A 17245-nucleotide genomic window follows, 5' to 3' on the forward strand; every position below is an offset into this window, starting at 1 on the left:
GGGTGAGATCCCATGGACAGTAATACTAAAAGGAAAGGGAGTTCATGATGGCTGGGAGTTTGTTAAGAGGGAGATAGTAAAAGCACAACTTCAGGCAATACCAATGAGACGGAAACATGGAAGGTGCCTAAAGAAGCCAGGGTGGCTATCTAAAGAACTTTTAACTGAGTTAAGATTAAAAAAGGATGTGTACAAAAAATGGAAAGGGGGGGAAACCACCAAAGAGGAATTCAAACAAATAGCCAGCACGTGTAGACACAAAGTCAGAAAAGCTAAAGCACAGAATGAACTCAGGCTTGCTAGAGAGGTTAAAAGCAACAAAAAAGGCTTTTATGGGTATGTTCGTAGCAAAAGGAAGAACAAAGAAACAGTGGGGTCACTCAGAGGAGAAGATGGTGAAATGCAAACAGGGGACACAGAAAGGGCTGAACTCCTCAATGCCTTCTTTGCCTCAGTCTTCTCCGATAAAGAAAACAATGCCCGACCTGAAGAATTTGGAGCAAATGATTCAGCAGAGGAAACACAGCCCAGAATAACTAAGGAGATAGTACAAGAATACTTGGCTAGTCTAGATGTATTCAAGTCTCCAGGGCCAGACGAACTGCATCCAAGAGTATTAAAAGAACTGGCAGGTGTGATTTCAGAACCACTGGCAGTCATCTTTGAGAACTCCTGGAGAACAGGCGAAGTCCCGGCAGACTGGAGGAGGGCAAATGTTGTCCCTATTTTCAAAAAGGGGGAAAGAGAAGACCCAAATAATTATCGCCCAGTCAGTCTGACATCAATACCAGGGAAGATTCTGGAGCAGATCATTAAGCAAACAGTCTGTGAGCACCTAGAAAGGAATGCTGTGATCACCAATAGTCAGCATGGATTTCTGAAAAAAAAGTCATGTCAGACTAACCTGATCTCGTTTTTTGACAGAATTACAAGCCTGGTAGATGAAGGGAACGCAGTGGATGTAGTCTACCTTGATTTCAGCAAGGCATTTGACAAGGTGCCCCATGATATTCTTGTAAAGAAGCTGGTAAAATGCGGTCTTGACTATGCTACCACTCAGTGGATTTGTAACTGGCTGACTGACTGAACCCAAAGGGTGCTCATCAATGGTTCCTCTTCATCCTGGAGAAGAGTGACTAGTGGGGTGCCACAGGGTTCTGTCTTGGGCCCGGTCTTATTCAACATCTTTATCAACGACTTGGATGATGGACTCAAGGGCATCCTGATCAAATTTGCAGATGACACCAAACTGGGAGGGGTGGCTAACACCCCAGAGGACAGGATCACACTTCAAAACGACCTTGACAGATTAGAGAACTGGGCCAAAACAAACAAGATGAACTTTAACAGGGAGAAATGTAAAGTATTGCACTTGGGCAAAAAAAAACGAGAGGCACAAATACAAGATGGGGGACACCTGGCTTGAGAGCAGTACATGTGAAAAGGATCTAGGAGTCTTGGTTGACCACAAACTTGACATGAGCCAACAGTGTGACGCAGCAGCTAAAAAAGCCAATGCAATTCTGGGCTGCATCAATAGGAGTATAGCATCTAGATCAAGGGAAGTAATAGTGCCACTGTATTCTGCTCTGGTCAGACCTCACCTGGAGTACTGTGTCCAGTTCTGGGCACCACAGTTCAAGAAGGACACTGACAAACTGGAACGTGTCCAGAGGAGGGCAATCAAAATGGTCAAAGGCCTGGAAATGATGCCTTATGAGGAACGGCTAAGGGAGCTGGGCATGTTTAGCCTGGAGAAGAGGAGGTTAAGGGGTGATATGATAGCCATGTTCAAATATATAAAAGGATGTCACATAGAGGAGGGAGAAAGGTTGTTTTCTGCTGCTCCAGAGAAGCGGACATGGAGCAATGGATCCAAACTACAAGAAAGAAGATTCCACCTAAACATTAGGAAGAACTTCCTGACAGTAAGAGCTGTTCGACAGTGGAATTTGCTGCCAAGGAGTGTGGTGGAGTCTCCGTCTTTGGAGGTCTTTAAGCAGAGGCTTGACAACCATATGCCAGGAGTGCTCTGATGGTGTTTCCTGCTTGGCAGGGGGTTGGACTCGATGGCCCTTGTGGTCTCTTCCAACTCTATGATTCTATGATTCCTTGATCTCCGAAGGCTGCCGGGTCAGGGAAGACTGGCTTAGAGCCATGATGCGGAGCTTGTGGTCCTCCCAACTACAACTTCCATCAGACCCAGCCAGCATGGCAAAGGATATGGGAATGATGGGAGTTGTAGTCCAGTCGCATCTGGAAGGGAATGTCCATCCATTCCAATGGGTCTGCTCAGCATAGATCTAACATTGGCTATAACCCCCAAAACATACTAAAGGTTGCATGCAACTAAATTTTACTCAGGTTAGACCCACTGGAATCAATAGACCTAAATTAGTCGCGACCATTGATTTCAGTGGGCCTGCTCTTGAGTAGGCCATGCATTGGATATAACCCTAAGCCCATGTTTATACTTGTTATATGAATTTTTAGGTCATATATATATATAATGTTCATAAATGTACCAAGCAAACACATATAAACCACATGTCTGAAACCCATAGGAAAAGTCCTAAAGCCATTTTGACTCTTTCAGTCACCTCAAATATTTCTCTACAGGTCGAAGGAAATGCAGAAACCTCCCCATTGTCTCTGTCCTCACAAATCCTGCCTTAAGGACACGTTTAAGGTGTGAATAGGGTGAGCCTGTGACCTGCCTCAGGAATTAAGTATTATCATTACAAAAGAATGGCCAGGCTCCCCAGGTAATCCAGTCAAGTGACCATTAACAGGCAACCTGGCAGACAGGGTAAAAAGAAAGCACTCAGATTTCTGTCGTAGACCGCCTTTTCTGTGATGGAGGTATGATGTATCTGGTCTTGGGCTACTCCCCTTCTGTGATATATGTATGATGTTTCTGGGGGTGGTCTTGGACTCCAGGGCAGGCAATTTAAAATGTCTATAGTAGGGCTTGCACGCATGGCTCTGGGTCCTCCTCCTCTCTCCTGCGTGTGGGGGAGAACCCTGTTGCAACAGTTAATAAAAGATCAGGCTTACTAGCTGCTTTGCTTCTCAATATTCTTTGGTTGGTCTGCTATTTTCTCCTACCCACAGAGAACCTACTAAAGGACTCTATATGGGCTCTTGGGTACGCCATATGGGAAAAGGAGCAGGTTTTTTTTTACTTATATCAGTTGCATGCAACTAAATTTTACTCAGACGCACCGGAATCAATAGACCTAAATTAGTCACGGCCATCAATTTCAATTGAGTAGGACATGCATTGGATACAATCCCAAGCCCATGTTTATACTATAGCTACAAATCAAGCCAAGCATATTTTACAAGCCCAGCAGTTCATCAGATCAGTGCACCCTGACCAACACACAGTCTTCCGATGGCATGAGTGTCAAGACAACCTGCAGGTTCTTATCTGCTGCTGCCTTCATCCGCCTTCACAGCCGTAGTAACATACCGCTTGTTATCTTCTGCCTGATCTGCCGTTGAGGACTTCTTCCATCATTTGTCTATCTCCTATCTCCTCCCCTTTGACCTTACCGCCTTGGGTGACCCTGCTGGGAGTACCAGACTCCCGACGGCTTCGCTCACAAGGGTCATAGGAACATGCAAGCCCACTCACCATGACATGGTGATGATCCAGCGAGTTACAGTTTACAGTGGTACCTCGGGTTAAGTACTTAATTCGTTCCAGATGTACTTAACCTAGAACTGTTCTTAACCTGAAGCACCACTTTAGCTAATGGAGCCTCCTGCTGCTGCAGCGCCGCCAGAGCCCAATTTCTGTTCTTATCCCGAAGCACTATTTCTGGGTTAGCAGAGTGTGTAACCTGAAGCGTATGTAACCTGAAGTGTATGTAACTCGAGGTACCACTGTATTTTACAAGCCCATCAGTTTATCCAACTTTGGGGTAAACTCCATCTCAATCAAGTTCAATAGTTTTATGAGCCGGAATTGTACCCTATGCCTTCTGTGTAGAACCTATATAAAAAGAGCCAACTGGATGAGGCCAGTGGCCCATCTAGTCCAGCCTCCTGTTCTCAGTGTGACCAAGCAAGACCTGAATGCAAGAACACTTGTTTCCCTTCCTGTGGTTTCCAGAAACTGTGACTCACAAGCATTTCTGCCTCTGACTATGGAGGTAGAACATAGGCATTATGGCTAGTACCTCAGAAGGGAGCAGGGAAAAAAAGCCATCCACGTTAGTGGCCATCACTGCCTCTTGTGGCAGTGAGTTCCACAGTTGAACTGTGCTCTGCATGAAAATGCAACAGCTTTTATTTGTCCTGAATCTTCCAGCTGGAACAACAGGATCAGGATGCTAGACCTGAGGCAGTAGGCTTTTTAATGTTCTTAGCTTGGTGATAAGTGCTGAGATGATCTTTTAATGCGTGCGGAGGGGAAGTGAACCATTCACAAGGAAGAGTGAGAGACAGCACAGATATGCTGGCGTTAGAGGCAGCTAATTGACACCTATATTCCGATCAACATCCTTAGTCTGATTTAAACCCACAAGTGGCTGTGCTGCACTTCCTGGTGGATTGCAATTTGACTGCTTCATAGAATCCTGTTATCTTATTCCTTTGAACTTCCGTCCTTTAAAAACTAGGCTTGTGTGATGATGGGGGTGAAAAAGGAAAAAAGAAGAAAAAAGTACAGAATAATCTTGCCATCTCTTTTCACATTTGCTTCTTTTTTGCCTCAAAGCCAGGAAGTGTGATAGGGAGGAAAAACCTACCCTATTAGCACAAAGGATTACAAGAGGCCAATAAATTCTTTTGCTTTGTAGCCAGCTCCCTTCTCTCCTCTGAATTTAATTACTTTATAATACATTCCAGGCTAGTATATGACTTTCCAGCTCTGAATCATGGAACCACCACTAATTCTTGTGGTATTGTGTTGCAGCTTAAATCTGCCCTGTATCACCAGTTATGGCTTTTTTCTTTTCTTTCTTCTTTGCTCTGGAAACAGATTCCCAACACTTAAAGAAACAGTTCATCTATCAAAAGTAGTATGATGACAGGCAGAAATTAAATTGTAGTTCTGTTTCCCAGCAATGGAAAAAGCTGCATCGGTTGGGCAATCCACCTGGTGGATTTGCAATTCCCCTGAAGGAGCAGATTCATAGCTGGGAGTTATACCTTGATCTCTATTTGTCGCTGGCGCCTCAGGTAGCCTTTGTGGTCCAAAGCGCCTTTTACCGGTTTCAGCAGGTGAACCAGCAACCCCCTTTCCTGGATGGAGGCATCTTGGCTACATGGACCCGTGCATTAGGAACCTGCAAACTGGACTGAGCAACAGCCGCAGCTTCCTCCATCGCTGGGAAATAGCCCTGCTGCCGAATTTCCCCCTGTCATATCACACCTGTGCTAAATCAACTGTACGAGCTGCCTATCTGCTACAGAATGTACTTGAAACCCATCACTGATTCTGTGATTCTTCTGGCTAAGATTCTTAAATAAAGGGCCAAAACTCCAAGAGAAAAGTTGCACATGTGAAAAGCTTTCGCTGAAGCCAGAAGAGCAAGAGGGATCGCTGCGCAGCTTTCCCTCTCCACACAGCGCCCCATCAGCAAAGCGGGAAACGGAGCACCTTCTGTTTCTCCTCCCGCTTTGCTGGAGAGGCGCTGAGCAGAGAGGGAGAGAACTTTTTTTTTCTTGTTCTCCTCCTCTAAAACTAGGTGCGTCTTATGGTCTGGTGCGTCTTATAGAGCGAAAAATACGGTAGTTTGTTTCAGTAGCAAACATCTAAACATAGCTAAGCCCGCCCTGACATAATGAATGCCACCTTTTCTTTCTCGTCTGTAAAATACTGGAGGAAAAGACCTCTTGTGTTTTCCCAGTGCCCTGCCATATTTATTTTACAGTATCTCCAAAAGGCTCAAGAAAGGAGCGACCCTATGTGTTAAAACAACCGTAATGCTAACATAATATTTAGATAGGGTTGCCTTTCATTCTTTTGTGTTCTTCCGTGTTTGCCGAAGGCAATGGATTTTCTTTTTCTTTTTTAATTTTCCTGGCATAATGTTTGCTCAGCTACTTTCTGGAGCCAAGTCAAGCCAAGTTCTTATGTAAAAAGGTCATGTGATCCATTCAGAGAGCGGTAGAATGCATCCCTCTCTCTCCCCACTTTCAAAGGTGCTATGTAAATATCTGCAGAATAATCACCAGGGTAGGGCCCTGTGTATTTCTCAGCTGCATCAAGCAAGGTTCGACAAAAAAATCAATACCTTTTGAATTTTAATCACACACACACAAACACATCAGTAGGGACGAATATAAGTTTCTGCACTTAGGCAGGAATAACCAGCTGCACCAATATAAGATGGGGGATAATTGGCTTGCCAGTAGCACATGTGAAATGGATTTAGGGGTCTTAGTAGACAGCAAACTTAACACAAGTTAGCAGTGTGATGCAGCAGCAAAAAAGCCTAATGCTATTTTAGGCTGAATCAATAGAAGTACACTGTTTCGAACAATGAAAGTTATAAGGTAAAGGTAACGGTACCCCTGACCATTAGGTCCAGTTGCAGATGACTCTGAGGTTGCACGTTCATCTCGCTCTATAGGCCAAGGGAGCCAGCGTTTGTCCACAGACAGCTTCTGGCTCATGTGGCCAGTATGACTAAGCCACCTCTGGCGAACCAGAGCAGTGCACAGAAACACCGTTTACCTTCCCGCCGGAGCGGTACCTATTTATCTACTTGCACTGGTGTGCTTTCAAACTGCTAGGTGGGCAGGAGCTAGGACCGAACAACAGGAGCTCACCCCATCGCGGGGATTTGAACCACCAACCTTCCAATCGGCAAGCCCTAGGCTCATAGTACCACTCTATTCTGCCTTGGCCAGACCACACCTGAAGTACTGTGTCCAGTTTTGGGTGCCACAATTTAAGAAGGATATTGACAAGCTGGAATGTGAGTAGAGGAGGGCAAACCAGGATGATGTAGGGTTTGGAAACCAAGCCTTATGTGGAATGGTTGGGGGTGTTGGGTATGTTTAGCCTGGGAAAGAGGAGACTGAGCAGAGATATGATAGTCATCTTCAGATACCTGAAGGGCTGTCACACGTAAGATGAAGCAAGCTTGTTTTCTCTTGCTCTGGAGTGTAGGACTTGAACCAATGACTTCAGGTTACAAGAAAGGAGATTCCGACTAAACACCAGAAAGAACTTTCTGACGGCAAGGGCTGTTCGACAGTGGAACACTCTACCCCGGAAGGTGGTGGACTCTCCTTCCTTGGAGGTTTCTAAGCAGAGGTTAGGTGGCCATCTGTCATGGATGCTTGAGTTGAGATTCCTGCATTGAAGAGGGTTGGACTAGATGACCCTCCGGGTCCCTTCCAATTCTGCAGTTCTATGATTCTGTGAATGAAGTTCCTAGCCCTTAAGGTAGGGTTGCCAGATGTCCCCAGATTCGCAAATCGGCCCCTGGACAAATTCCGTCCCCGGAATGTCCCCAGATTTGCAATTCTGTCCCCGGGAAACATGGCAGCGGCAGCCTCAGCAGCCCGGAGCCAGCCTGGTAGCACAGTTGGCTCTGGCTGGCTTCAGGAGCTGCTGGCTGCAATGGTGCCCGCCATTTTTCCTCGCCGGAAGTCCCCATATGATGTGTCTTGTGTGATCTCCTGTCCCCTTCCCAGTCTTAGAGCAGGAAGGAAGGAAGGAAGGAAGGAAGGAAGAAAGGAAGGAAGGAAGGAAGGAAGGAAGGAAGGAAGGAAGGAAGGAAGGAAGGAAGGAAGGAAGAAAGAAAGAAAGAAAGAAAGAAAGAAAGAAAGAAAGAAAGAAAGAAAGAAAGAAAGAAAGAAAAGGGTTTATTTGGACTATTAACTCACCGTTGAAACACTATTATGAGGGCTGGTGATACACAAGATTAGATACACACAGGATCACGAGTTCTTCTAAAGAAAACATGAAATAGTTGGCTGAGCGAGCAAGATCAGATGGGCTTTGAAGGGCTGCCTATCACTACACAACTCCAGTAATAACACTGGAGGGCAGCAATCAGAGGGAGACTTTACACTGTCGCTTTGATATGGGTTGCTCCCTGTGGACTGCGTGGCAAAGATCATGCAGGGAAGGCCAGTCGTTTCTGGATGAAGCCTGCAATATAGCTGCCAAAGACGGAAACACTTTCGTTTTTGCACAATCTCCCCTGCGACAATTTAACGGGCAGGCAATTGTATATTGACTTCCAACGAAGAGGCCTAGACCAATTCAAGGAGGTTCAAGCTGTCCATGGCTACTAGCCATGATGGCTGCTTCCCTGCCTCCAGTGTTGGAGGCAGTATTGCTCTGCTATCCTTTGGACCACATTGGCAAGGCTGAGAGGGAGATCTTGCTGTCTGGGCAGCCCAGGGCCTTCATACACACTGCCCAGGCTTGCGCCTCAGGAAAGTTCCTTCAACGCTGCTGACAGTGGTTTAACTCAGTGTTTCCCAACCTTTTTCCGAACGTGGCCCCCTTCCAACCTGGTTTCCTTCCTGTGCCCCCCCCCCCATGGACGTAGCCAAGTAAGTAAAAATTAATACAGTGGTACCTCGGGTTAGAGGGACGCGGGTGGCGCTGTGCATTAAACCACAGAGCCTAGGACTTGCTGATCAGAAGGTCGGCGGTTCAAATCCCCGCAATGAGGTGAGCTCCCGTTGCTCAGTCCCTGCTCCTGCCAACCTAGCAGTTCGAAAGCACGTCAAAGCGCAAGTAGATAAATAGGTACCGCTCCAGCGGGAAGGTAAACGGCATTTCCGTGCACTGCTCTGGTTGGCCAGAAGCGGCTGAGTCCTGCTGGCCACATGACCCGGAAGCTGTACGCCGGCTCCCTTGGCCAGTAAAGCAAGATGAGCACCACAACCCCAGTCGGCCACGACTGGACCTTTACCTACCTCAGTTTAAGAACTTAATTCGTTCCAGAGGTCCGTTCTTAACCTGAAACTGTTCTTAACCCAAAGCACCACTTTAGCTAATGGGGACTCCTGCTGCTGCCGCTCCACCGCCGCACAATTTCTGTTCTCATCTTGAAGCAAAGTTCTTAACCCAAGGTACTATTTCTGGGTTAGTGGAGTCTGTAACCTGAAGCATATATAACCCAAGGTCCCACTGTACAAATCTGAGATTCTGCCCCTCTAACAAAAAACCTGGCTATGCTCATACCCCCCCCCATCCTACCATTAGAAAGGTAGCTATTTAAATGTTTTGTTTGTAAAGAGAACATGTTTTATTAATAGTTTTTAAAAATAATTTATACATAAATTACATAATGAGATATTGTTGAAGCAGAAAGAAATGTAGAATCATGGAGCTGAAAGGGACCCTGAGGGTCATCTAGTCCAACCCCCTGCAATATAGGAAACTCAGCTAAAGCATCCATGACAGACGGCCACCCAACCTCTGCTTAGAAACCTCAAAGGAAGGAAAGTCCATGCAATGCAGGAATCAAATACCTACTGGCCCGCTCTGCTGTATTGGCTGAACCAGGGGTCAGCAACCTTTTCCAGCCATGGGCCACAGTCCCTCAGACCATATGGTGGCAGTGGCGTAGCGTGGGGGGTGCAGGGGGGGCTGGCCGCACCGGGCGCAACATCTGGGGGTTAGGGGGCGCAAATCCACGGGTTAGCGGGTGCAAATCCACAGGTTAGGGGGCGCAAATTACTTGCCTTACCCCGGGTGCTGACAACCCACGCTACGCCACTGTATGGTGGGCCAGACTAAATTTTTTGGGGGGGGGAATGAACGAATTCCTATGCCCCACAAATAACCCAGAGATGCATTTTAAATAAAAGGACACATTCTATTCATGTAAAAACACGCTGATTCCCGGACCATCCGCGGGCTGGATTGAGAAGGCGATTGGGCTGCATCTGGCCCCTGGGCCTTAGTTTGCCTACCCCTGGGAACATTTGAATTCAGGGTGCTCAGCAGGGTTATATAGCAACTCTTCTTATCTTTCAAACCTATATATCACAACAGCTACCAGTTCCCTTCCGCTCCACTTGAGCCATAAATCTCTGAACTTCAGATCTGCCTGCTTGTAAATCTCACAGCCTTGCCCCTGAGCAGCGCTCCTCAGGCCGCCAGTGCAATTAGAAATCAATTGCCGGTTGTAAATTGGGAGCTAATGGAAACGCAGGCAGGTACCCAGGGAAAAACATGACAGGTAATCAGAGTCCCTAATTAACTCGGTATCTCCAGGACAACGAGTTCTTATTTCACACTAATCACGGACCTCGCTTGTTTTTTCTTCTTGGGTCCACTCAGGTGAATGTGCAGCCACTGAATGAAGCACAGGTGAGGAGCCTTAGGCCCCGGGGGCCAAATATGGCTCTTTTATCTGGCCCTCAGGAGTTTTCCCAGGCCACACACCCCTCAGTTCCTGGACCAGGAAAATGTGGCCGTAGTAGTTCATGCATTGGTCACCTTCAGGATTGGATTACTGCAATATGCTCTGTGTGGGGCTTCTGCTGTGCTTGACCCAGGAGCTGAACTTAGTGCAAAACGCTGCAGCGCAGTTGCTGGCAAGAGCAAGGCCTCCCTTCTGGCTCAATATTTTAGCTCAGTGAAGTTTCCCTTAAACAGAAAATAAGTGAGTGAGTGTGTGTGTGTGTGTGTGTGTGGTTCAGCTTCACCTCTTGTGACCCTAGGTGCTTCCCGTTCCTGCTCTTCGGCTGCTTTCTCCTTCACTGTTGACATTTCCATTGCAATTTCTTGGGCCTGCAACTTTGCTTGTGCAATCCTGCAAAGCACTAGAGGCATAAGGATAGGAGTCCAGAGAGAACAGGAATCCTGACAATGCTTTGCCAAGGAAACTTGAGCAGAAAACAGCATATAATTTGAGATGAAAAGGACCAGAGGTTTTGTCTTTCTTACACCAGGCCTTGTACACAGCAGGGAGACATTCAAACAAACACACAGAGGAAAGAAACTCCCTCAGAACAACACAGCCAATCAGGATTCATGCTACCTCAGCAAACATCATGCCAGTCTGGCTAATTGCTAAGCTACACCTCAAGCACCTTTCTTGATGGATAATAACAGGATTAACCTTTAAGTACGTAACACATTGAATGATTTCTGCTGTTGTCCTTCCAAAAAAAACAACAACCATGTGAGGTAAGTCAGTCTAACTGACTGAGTGGGGATTTGAACCCTGGTCTCCCATGTCATAGTCTAACACTCTAACCACTGCACCACACTGAAAAAACAATGAAAACGTAGCTACCTAGATTTTTTTTCTTTTTTGCAAATTAGGTTTAAAATCCAGATGCCAGCTCTGGAAAGAGTGGGAAAGATTTTCTGGGTTTGCCCTCTCTCACAGGGTTTATTTATACAATAAGGATTTTTATTTTTATTTAATATAACATTTCTGTGGCATCAAAAAGTGATATAAGAATGCTAAAAATAATTGTTGGAAGGATGCCCAGGCTTTGTTTAAAGAATAAGCGCCTGACATGTGCTAGGTTGCTTACACTCTTAGGACTCCCTGGGTGTGGGGCAGGATTATGCCCTCCTTCCTGCTCTTAATTAGGGTGGGTAGGGGGGCACCACAGGAGTGCAGCTGCGAATGGAAACAGGAGACGAAATATTTATTCTGTCTTTTTAACCTTTTTTTATAATGCCCAACTACCAAGTCTTCAGGGCAGCTAAAAAAAAAAAAAGCTAATAGACACAGCTTTATAATGGTCAGCTATGTAGTGCTGGCATCTGAAACCAAGACTCCTTGGCACTTAATAATGCTGAAGTATGGGGAGCATGGGGACATGAAGGCGCCAGTTGTGGGTGGCATTGTGGAAAGGGAAGAGCTTTAATGATGCCCAAATGCATTGCATTTCAGAATAAACCCTTCTGCAAGGACAGCTCCCAGCCTGGTATAAAACAAAAGATTCTATACCAGGTTGGGGAGGAGCTGTGGCTCAGCGCTTCGAGCTTCTGCTTTGCACGCAGAAAGCCTTGGGTTCAATCCCTGGTGTCTCCAGGAAGGGCTGGGAAAGACCCACGCCTGAAATCATTGCGAGTAGGCTGAGACAACCCTGAGCTAGAATGGAGCAATGGTCTGACTCAGTACAGTTGTACCTTGGATCTCAAATGCCTTGCAAGTCGAATGTTTTGGGTCCCGAACGCCACAAACCTGGAAGTGAGTGTTCCGGTTTGCGAACGTTCTTTGGAACCTGAACGTTCAATGTGGCTTCCACGGCTTCTGATTGGCTGCAGGAGCTTCCTACAGCCAATCAGGAGCTTCCTACAGCCAATCAGAAGCCATGCCTTGGTTTCTGAACGTTTTGGAAGTCAATCGGGCTTCCGGAATGGATTCTGTTTGACTTCTGAGGTACCACTGTATAAGGGAAAGGATGTTTTTCAAAGTTATATTGTGTGCACAGCCATAGTCATGACCATTATTTTCAGGCCACCTGGCGGGAATTCTTTAGCTGCGATTCCTGCATTGCAGGGGCTTCATAGGTGTCAACTTTTTGCTTTTCTTGTGAGGAATCCTATTCAGAATAAGGTAATTTCCCTTAAAAAAGAGAAAACATTGACAGCTATGAGGGGCTTGGACTAGATGACTCTTGGGGTCCCTTTCTAACTCTACAATTCAAAGAAAACTCGTAAACAACTGAGCGATGCTGATCTAGCCAAGGGCAAATCCTGCTCTCCATATTGTCCCTAGCTAATAATTTCCCCCCCTAAAATTCAGTCTTAGCATTCCATTCCAGTGTAATCTCACTGTATACAAGTTGTACAAGTGACAATAAAGTATTTCAATTCCTGGGAAACTTCTGATTCTATCTCAGCCTGGGGACTTTTGCCTGGAGGGAGGAGATCCAGCCTGTCTTCCAGAGGCTTTGATGATGCAGATTCTGACTGTGGCAACTCTCCCACCTAGCCAACAGAAATCTGTCTTCAGAATAGCAACGCATTTTTAGACCGCCTTCCCCAGGCAGACGCTGCATTAGTGAGCACTGGAGGTCAGATGTTTTACCTATCTTTCAGTTTCTAACGGCCTTTGCGACACTTTAGTGCAACTGGCTAGACGGGACTCTTCTGGTGCTGATGAAACTAAGGCAAAGGAAGCCCACACCCAGAAGGACTCAGAAATACTAAGGCCTCAGGCTTCAATCCACTGGTTTTTGCATAGTGGGGCTAACCTATTTGCACCACATCTCAATCCGGAATTGTTTGGGTTCATTCTCAACATGCTGCTTTCAATCTAGGCTGAGTCTAGGTCCTGCCTCTGCAAATCTCCAGTAAGCAACCAGTGCCTGACCCCCTTTCAAGGCTGCATCCCATTTTAAAATCAGCCCAGACCCTCCAACATTTCTCTGATGGAAATATATTCAAAAAAAATATAATTTTACTGTTTATACCCCACACATCTTACTGGGTTTCCCCGGCCACTCTGGGCAACTTCCAACATAAAATCATAATAAAGCATTAAACATTTTAAAAAACCCACTTACCTATATAGGATTGCCTTCAGACAGCTCGGGAGGTCAGATAACTCCATACCCTCGAACATTTCTCCAATGAAAATAGGGAGACCTTACCATACCCTCAAACCTTTCTCCAATCAAAATAAGGACATCCTAAGGAAAAGTGGGACATTCTGGGATCAAATCAGAAACTGGGACTGCTTCTCTAAATCAGGGATGTCCCTGGAAAATAGGGACACTTGGAGGGTCTGTCAACCCCACCCAGAAATTATCTTTCTCCTTCAAATTCGAACTACACAACTGAATCTGAACCGTTTCTCGCATCAGCCCTTAGCAGCAGGTTATCACCCTCTCTAGGGACGCGGGTGGCGCTGTGGGTAAAAGCCTCAGCGCCTATGACTTGCCGATCGGAAGGCCGGCGGTTCGAATCCCCGTGGCGGGGTGCGCTCCCGCTGCTCGGTCCCAGCGCCTGCCAACCTAGCAGTTCGAAAGCACATCAGAGTGCAAGTAAATAAATAGGGACCGCTTTATAGCGGGAAGGTAAACGGCGTTTCCGTGTGCGACTCTGGCTCACCAGAGCAGCGATGTCACACTGGCCACGTGACCCGGAAGTGTCTCTGGACAGCGCTAGCCCACGGCCTCTTGAGTGAGATGGGCGCACAACCCCAGAGTCTGTCAAGACTGGCCCGTACGGGCAGGGGTACCTTTACCTTTACCTTTTATCACCCTCTCTAGGCTGTGATGCATACAGTTGTACCTCAGGTTAAGTACTTAATTCGTTCTGGAGGTCCGTACTTAACCTGAAACTGTTCTTAACCTGAAGCACCACTTTAGCTAATGGGGCCTCCTGCTGCTGCCGTGCCACCGGAGCACGATTTCTGTTCTCATCCTGAAGCAAAGTTCTTAACCTGAAGCACTATTTCTGGGTTAGCGGAGTCTGCAGCCTGAAGCATATGTAACCCGAGGTACCACTGTATTGCACTCCAAAGGCTGGAGAGTTATTCCCAGCTATCAAGGAACAATGACATTTCTTTGTAAACCTTGCCCCGCATCTAGCAGCACTTTATAGGCAAAGCCGTAGTGACAGACCCATTTAAAATAATTCCGATGGTCCAGACTTTTATGATAGTTTTTCAATATGGTGGGTGGGATACAAATCTCTCCTTCAGCTCAGGATTTTAAACAGAGGTTGGGTGGTCATCTGTTGAGGATTTTTTAGCTGTCATCGCACTGCAGGGGGTTGGATTACCCTTGGGCGTCCCAATTCTGCAATTCTATGATTTTACGAAACCCTCCGCAACTTACCCCTTCCTTGCCTGTGAGCGTTGCCTCGGAGCCCTTCTCCATTTTCACGCTCGAGGAACGGAGAACCGCAACGGGCCTGAGAGCTTTTGCGTTCGGGATGAGAAAGAAAATGCTGAAACGAAGGGTTGTGCTATGTCTCTTTCTTGCACTTTGACTCTGTCCAAGACCCCAATTGCTTAACAGGCTTGTTCTGCCCTCTTGGACCTTAGAGTTGCCTGTTCTCCAGCCTCCAGGAGGCAGATCTTTTGCCAGCGTAATACTCCACAGTTTCTCAGCTCTTAGAAAATAAAGAGCGAGGGCTGGACTTGGCAGCTTGGATAGCTTCGCTTCCACAGCTCCTTGTCAAGGGAGGTTTTGATGTTGCACAACAGAGGAAGATCATGACCTTAGCACACCCCACGCAGCAGGGAGATGTTCCTGAGATACATGAGCAGCAAAGGAGGGCTGGCAATTATTACCTGGCTTAATTTCTGCTTCCCTAGTTCTTTTTGTCTGGTGCCAGCAAGAAGGAGAATGTGGAAGAAAATGAGCAGATGGGTGGATATCAAAACATGGATGCAGACGACTGGGAGTTCTGCTGCTTTTTCCTCTCTGGGGGGTCTGGGCTGAGGTTAGACGTCTTTTTAATGATCCGACGTCACAAGACGACCATCTTCACAGATGCCAAGGAGTCCAGTGTATGAGCTGAAAAGAATTGTTGAGGGGATACTTAAGAGACCCCCAGAAGAACAAAGGCTATACAAGCATGACCAGCTGTTGGATGACAGCAAAACCCTCGGAGACTGTGGCTTCACCAGCCAGACAGCACAACCTCAGGCCCCAGCAACAGTTGGCTTGGCCTTCAGAGCCTCTGAAGATGCCTTTGAGCCCCTCCACATTGATCCCTTCTCCAGGCCCCCAGAGCTCCCAGATGTGATGAAGCCCCAGGACTCTGGTAGTAGCGCCAACGAGCAAGCGGTGCAGTGAGAGGCCAGAGGGAGACGGAGCGAGCTGCAAAACCCGTGGCACCCCCTTCCCCACCACCCACTCCCTTCCTCAACCCTCCAGCGTGGAGAGAGACATGGCACTGTCCTACTCCTCCAATCCAGATCCCCCTTTTACTCCACCCCTCTCCATACAAGACCACACCTCCTTCCAAGCCCCTCCCCACTCATCAAACAGAGCAATGTTTTCATTTTTGGTTTTGGAAACAATAAAAGTTCAGCTGGTAAAAAAAAATATGGATGCAGATAAACTAGGCTGTGGGTAACATCTCAACCTCCTGCACAAGCATTCACCACCTGAGCCGCTGCTGCTGCTGTGTGTGTGTTTCAGGCCAGAGTTGCATCATCTGTCATTTTTCGGGGTTGGCAGCTAGGCACTGTTGAGCCAAATCCGGCTGAAGGCAGACTCCCAGCTGGCTCACTACCTACAACAAAAAAACCCTGACGAACAATAAATAAATTAGTATTATTGTTTATTGTTTATACCTCGCCCATCTGACTGGGTTCCCCCAGCCACTCCGAGCGGCTTCCTTGTCAGCACGTGTAGAATGACTGGTGGTGTTGACATTTTTAAGTTTGACTGTAGTGGTGGTTAGTGCCTATTATTTTCATTATGACAGTCATACCTTGGTTGCCGAACGCCCAGGGGCGCCGACTTATAAAAAATATTGGGGGGGCCCATACCGGGGTCCTGGCCCGGGAAGTTTTCTAAGTGAATGATCAACGGGAGGTTGTCTCGCCTCGGCTTTCCCCCTTCTGGCCAGCGGCGGCGGATTCTCCCTTCCCGAGAAAGGGGGCGGCGCTGGCGGGCCGGGAGGGGCGAGGGCGGGCCGGGCGGGCGGGCCATGGGCAGCCGCGCCAGCGTGAGCGAGGAGCGCCTCGGGGTTTCGCCGGCACTGCGAGCAGGCAGGAGCGGGGGGCGCCGGGGGGGCGCCGGGGGCCGCGATGGCGGCGGAGCGCGAGAGGCGGTGGCGCGGCGAGGGCCGGGCGGCAGCATCCCGGGCGGAGGCCGTGGAGGAGCGAGGCGAGGGCAGGCAGCCCCCGACCCCCGAGGGGACTCCTGCCTGCCCGGCCGCGGCGCAGCTCCCCGGGCAGCCTAGATCTCGCCGCCGCTTCGCCGCCTCCGCCCGCTTTCGCGGGGAAGCAGTGCGCGAAACTAATAATTTTCTTAAATTATTGGGGGGTGGAGCCCCCCCAAACAAATTTTTGAGGGGGCTCGGGCCCCCTCAGGCCCCATGGAGTCGGCGCCTATGCGAACGCCTTGGAACTCGTATGTTTCAGCTCCCAAATGATCGAAAACCGGAAGAGAGTATTCTGGTTTTTGAATGATTTTCGGAAGCTGAATATCTGGCGCAGCTTCTGTGGCTTCCGATTGGCTGCAGGACGCTCCTGCAACCAATCAGAAGCCACGCCTTGGTTTCAAACAGTTCTGGGAGTTGAACAGACTCCCAGAACGCATTCTGTTCGAGAACCAAGTATGACTGTATTGAGAGCATTTTACCCAGCTCTTCACCCAAAAA

The 17245-nt window shown here is 47.7% G+C and overlaps 1 protein-coding gene and 1 pseudogene across 1 annotated transcript in view; one reads left to right on the top strand and one right to left on the bottom strand.

The window, feature by feature from the left end:
* LOC114602486 (solute carrier family 2, facilitated glucose transporter member 5-like) overlaps positions 1 to 14930 on the bottom strand; it is a 39774-nt gene extending 24844 nt beyond the window's left edge. Inside the window, exon 1 of the mRNA XM_028740750.2 lies at positions 14743 to 14930. Coding sequence (XP_028596583.2) covers positions 14743 to 14784 — 42 coding nt within the window. The 5' untranslated portion in view covers positions 14785 to 14930. The remainder of the gene's footprint in view (positions 1 to 14742) is intronic.
* Positions 14931 to 15293: 363 nt separating this feature from the next.
* LOC114602952 (elongin-B pseudogene) lies at positions 15294 to 15708 on the top strand (annotated as a pseudogene).
* Positions 15709 to 17245: the final 1537 nt, after the last annotated feature.

The sequence above is a fragment of the Podarcis muralis genome, chromosome 7 (assembly GCF_964188315.1).
Source record: "Podarcis muralis chromosome 7, rPodMur119.hap1.1, whole genome shotgun sequence".
Classification (NCBI taxonomy): Eukaryota; Metazoa; Chordata; class Lepidosauria; order Squamata; family Lacertidae; genus Podarcis; species Podarcis muralis.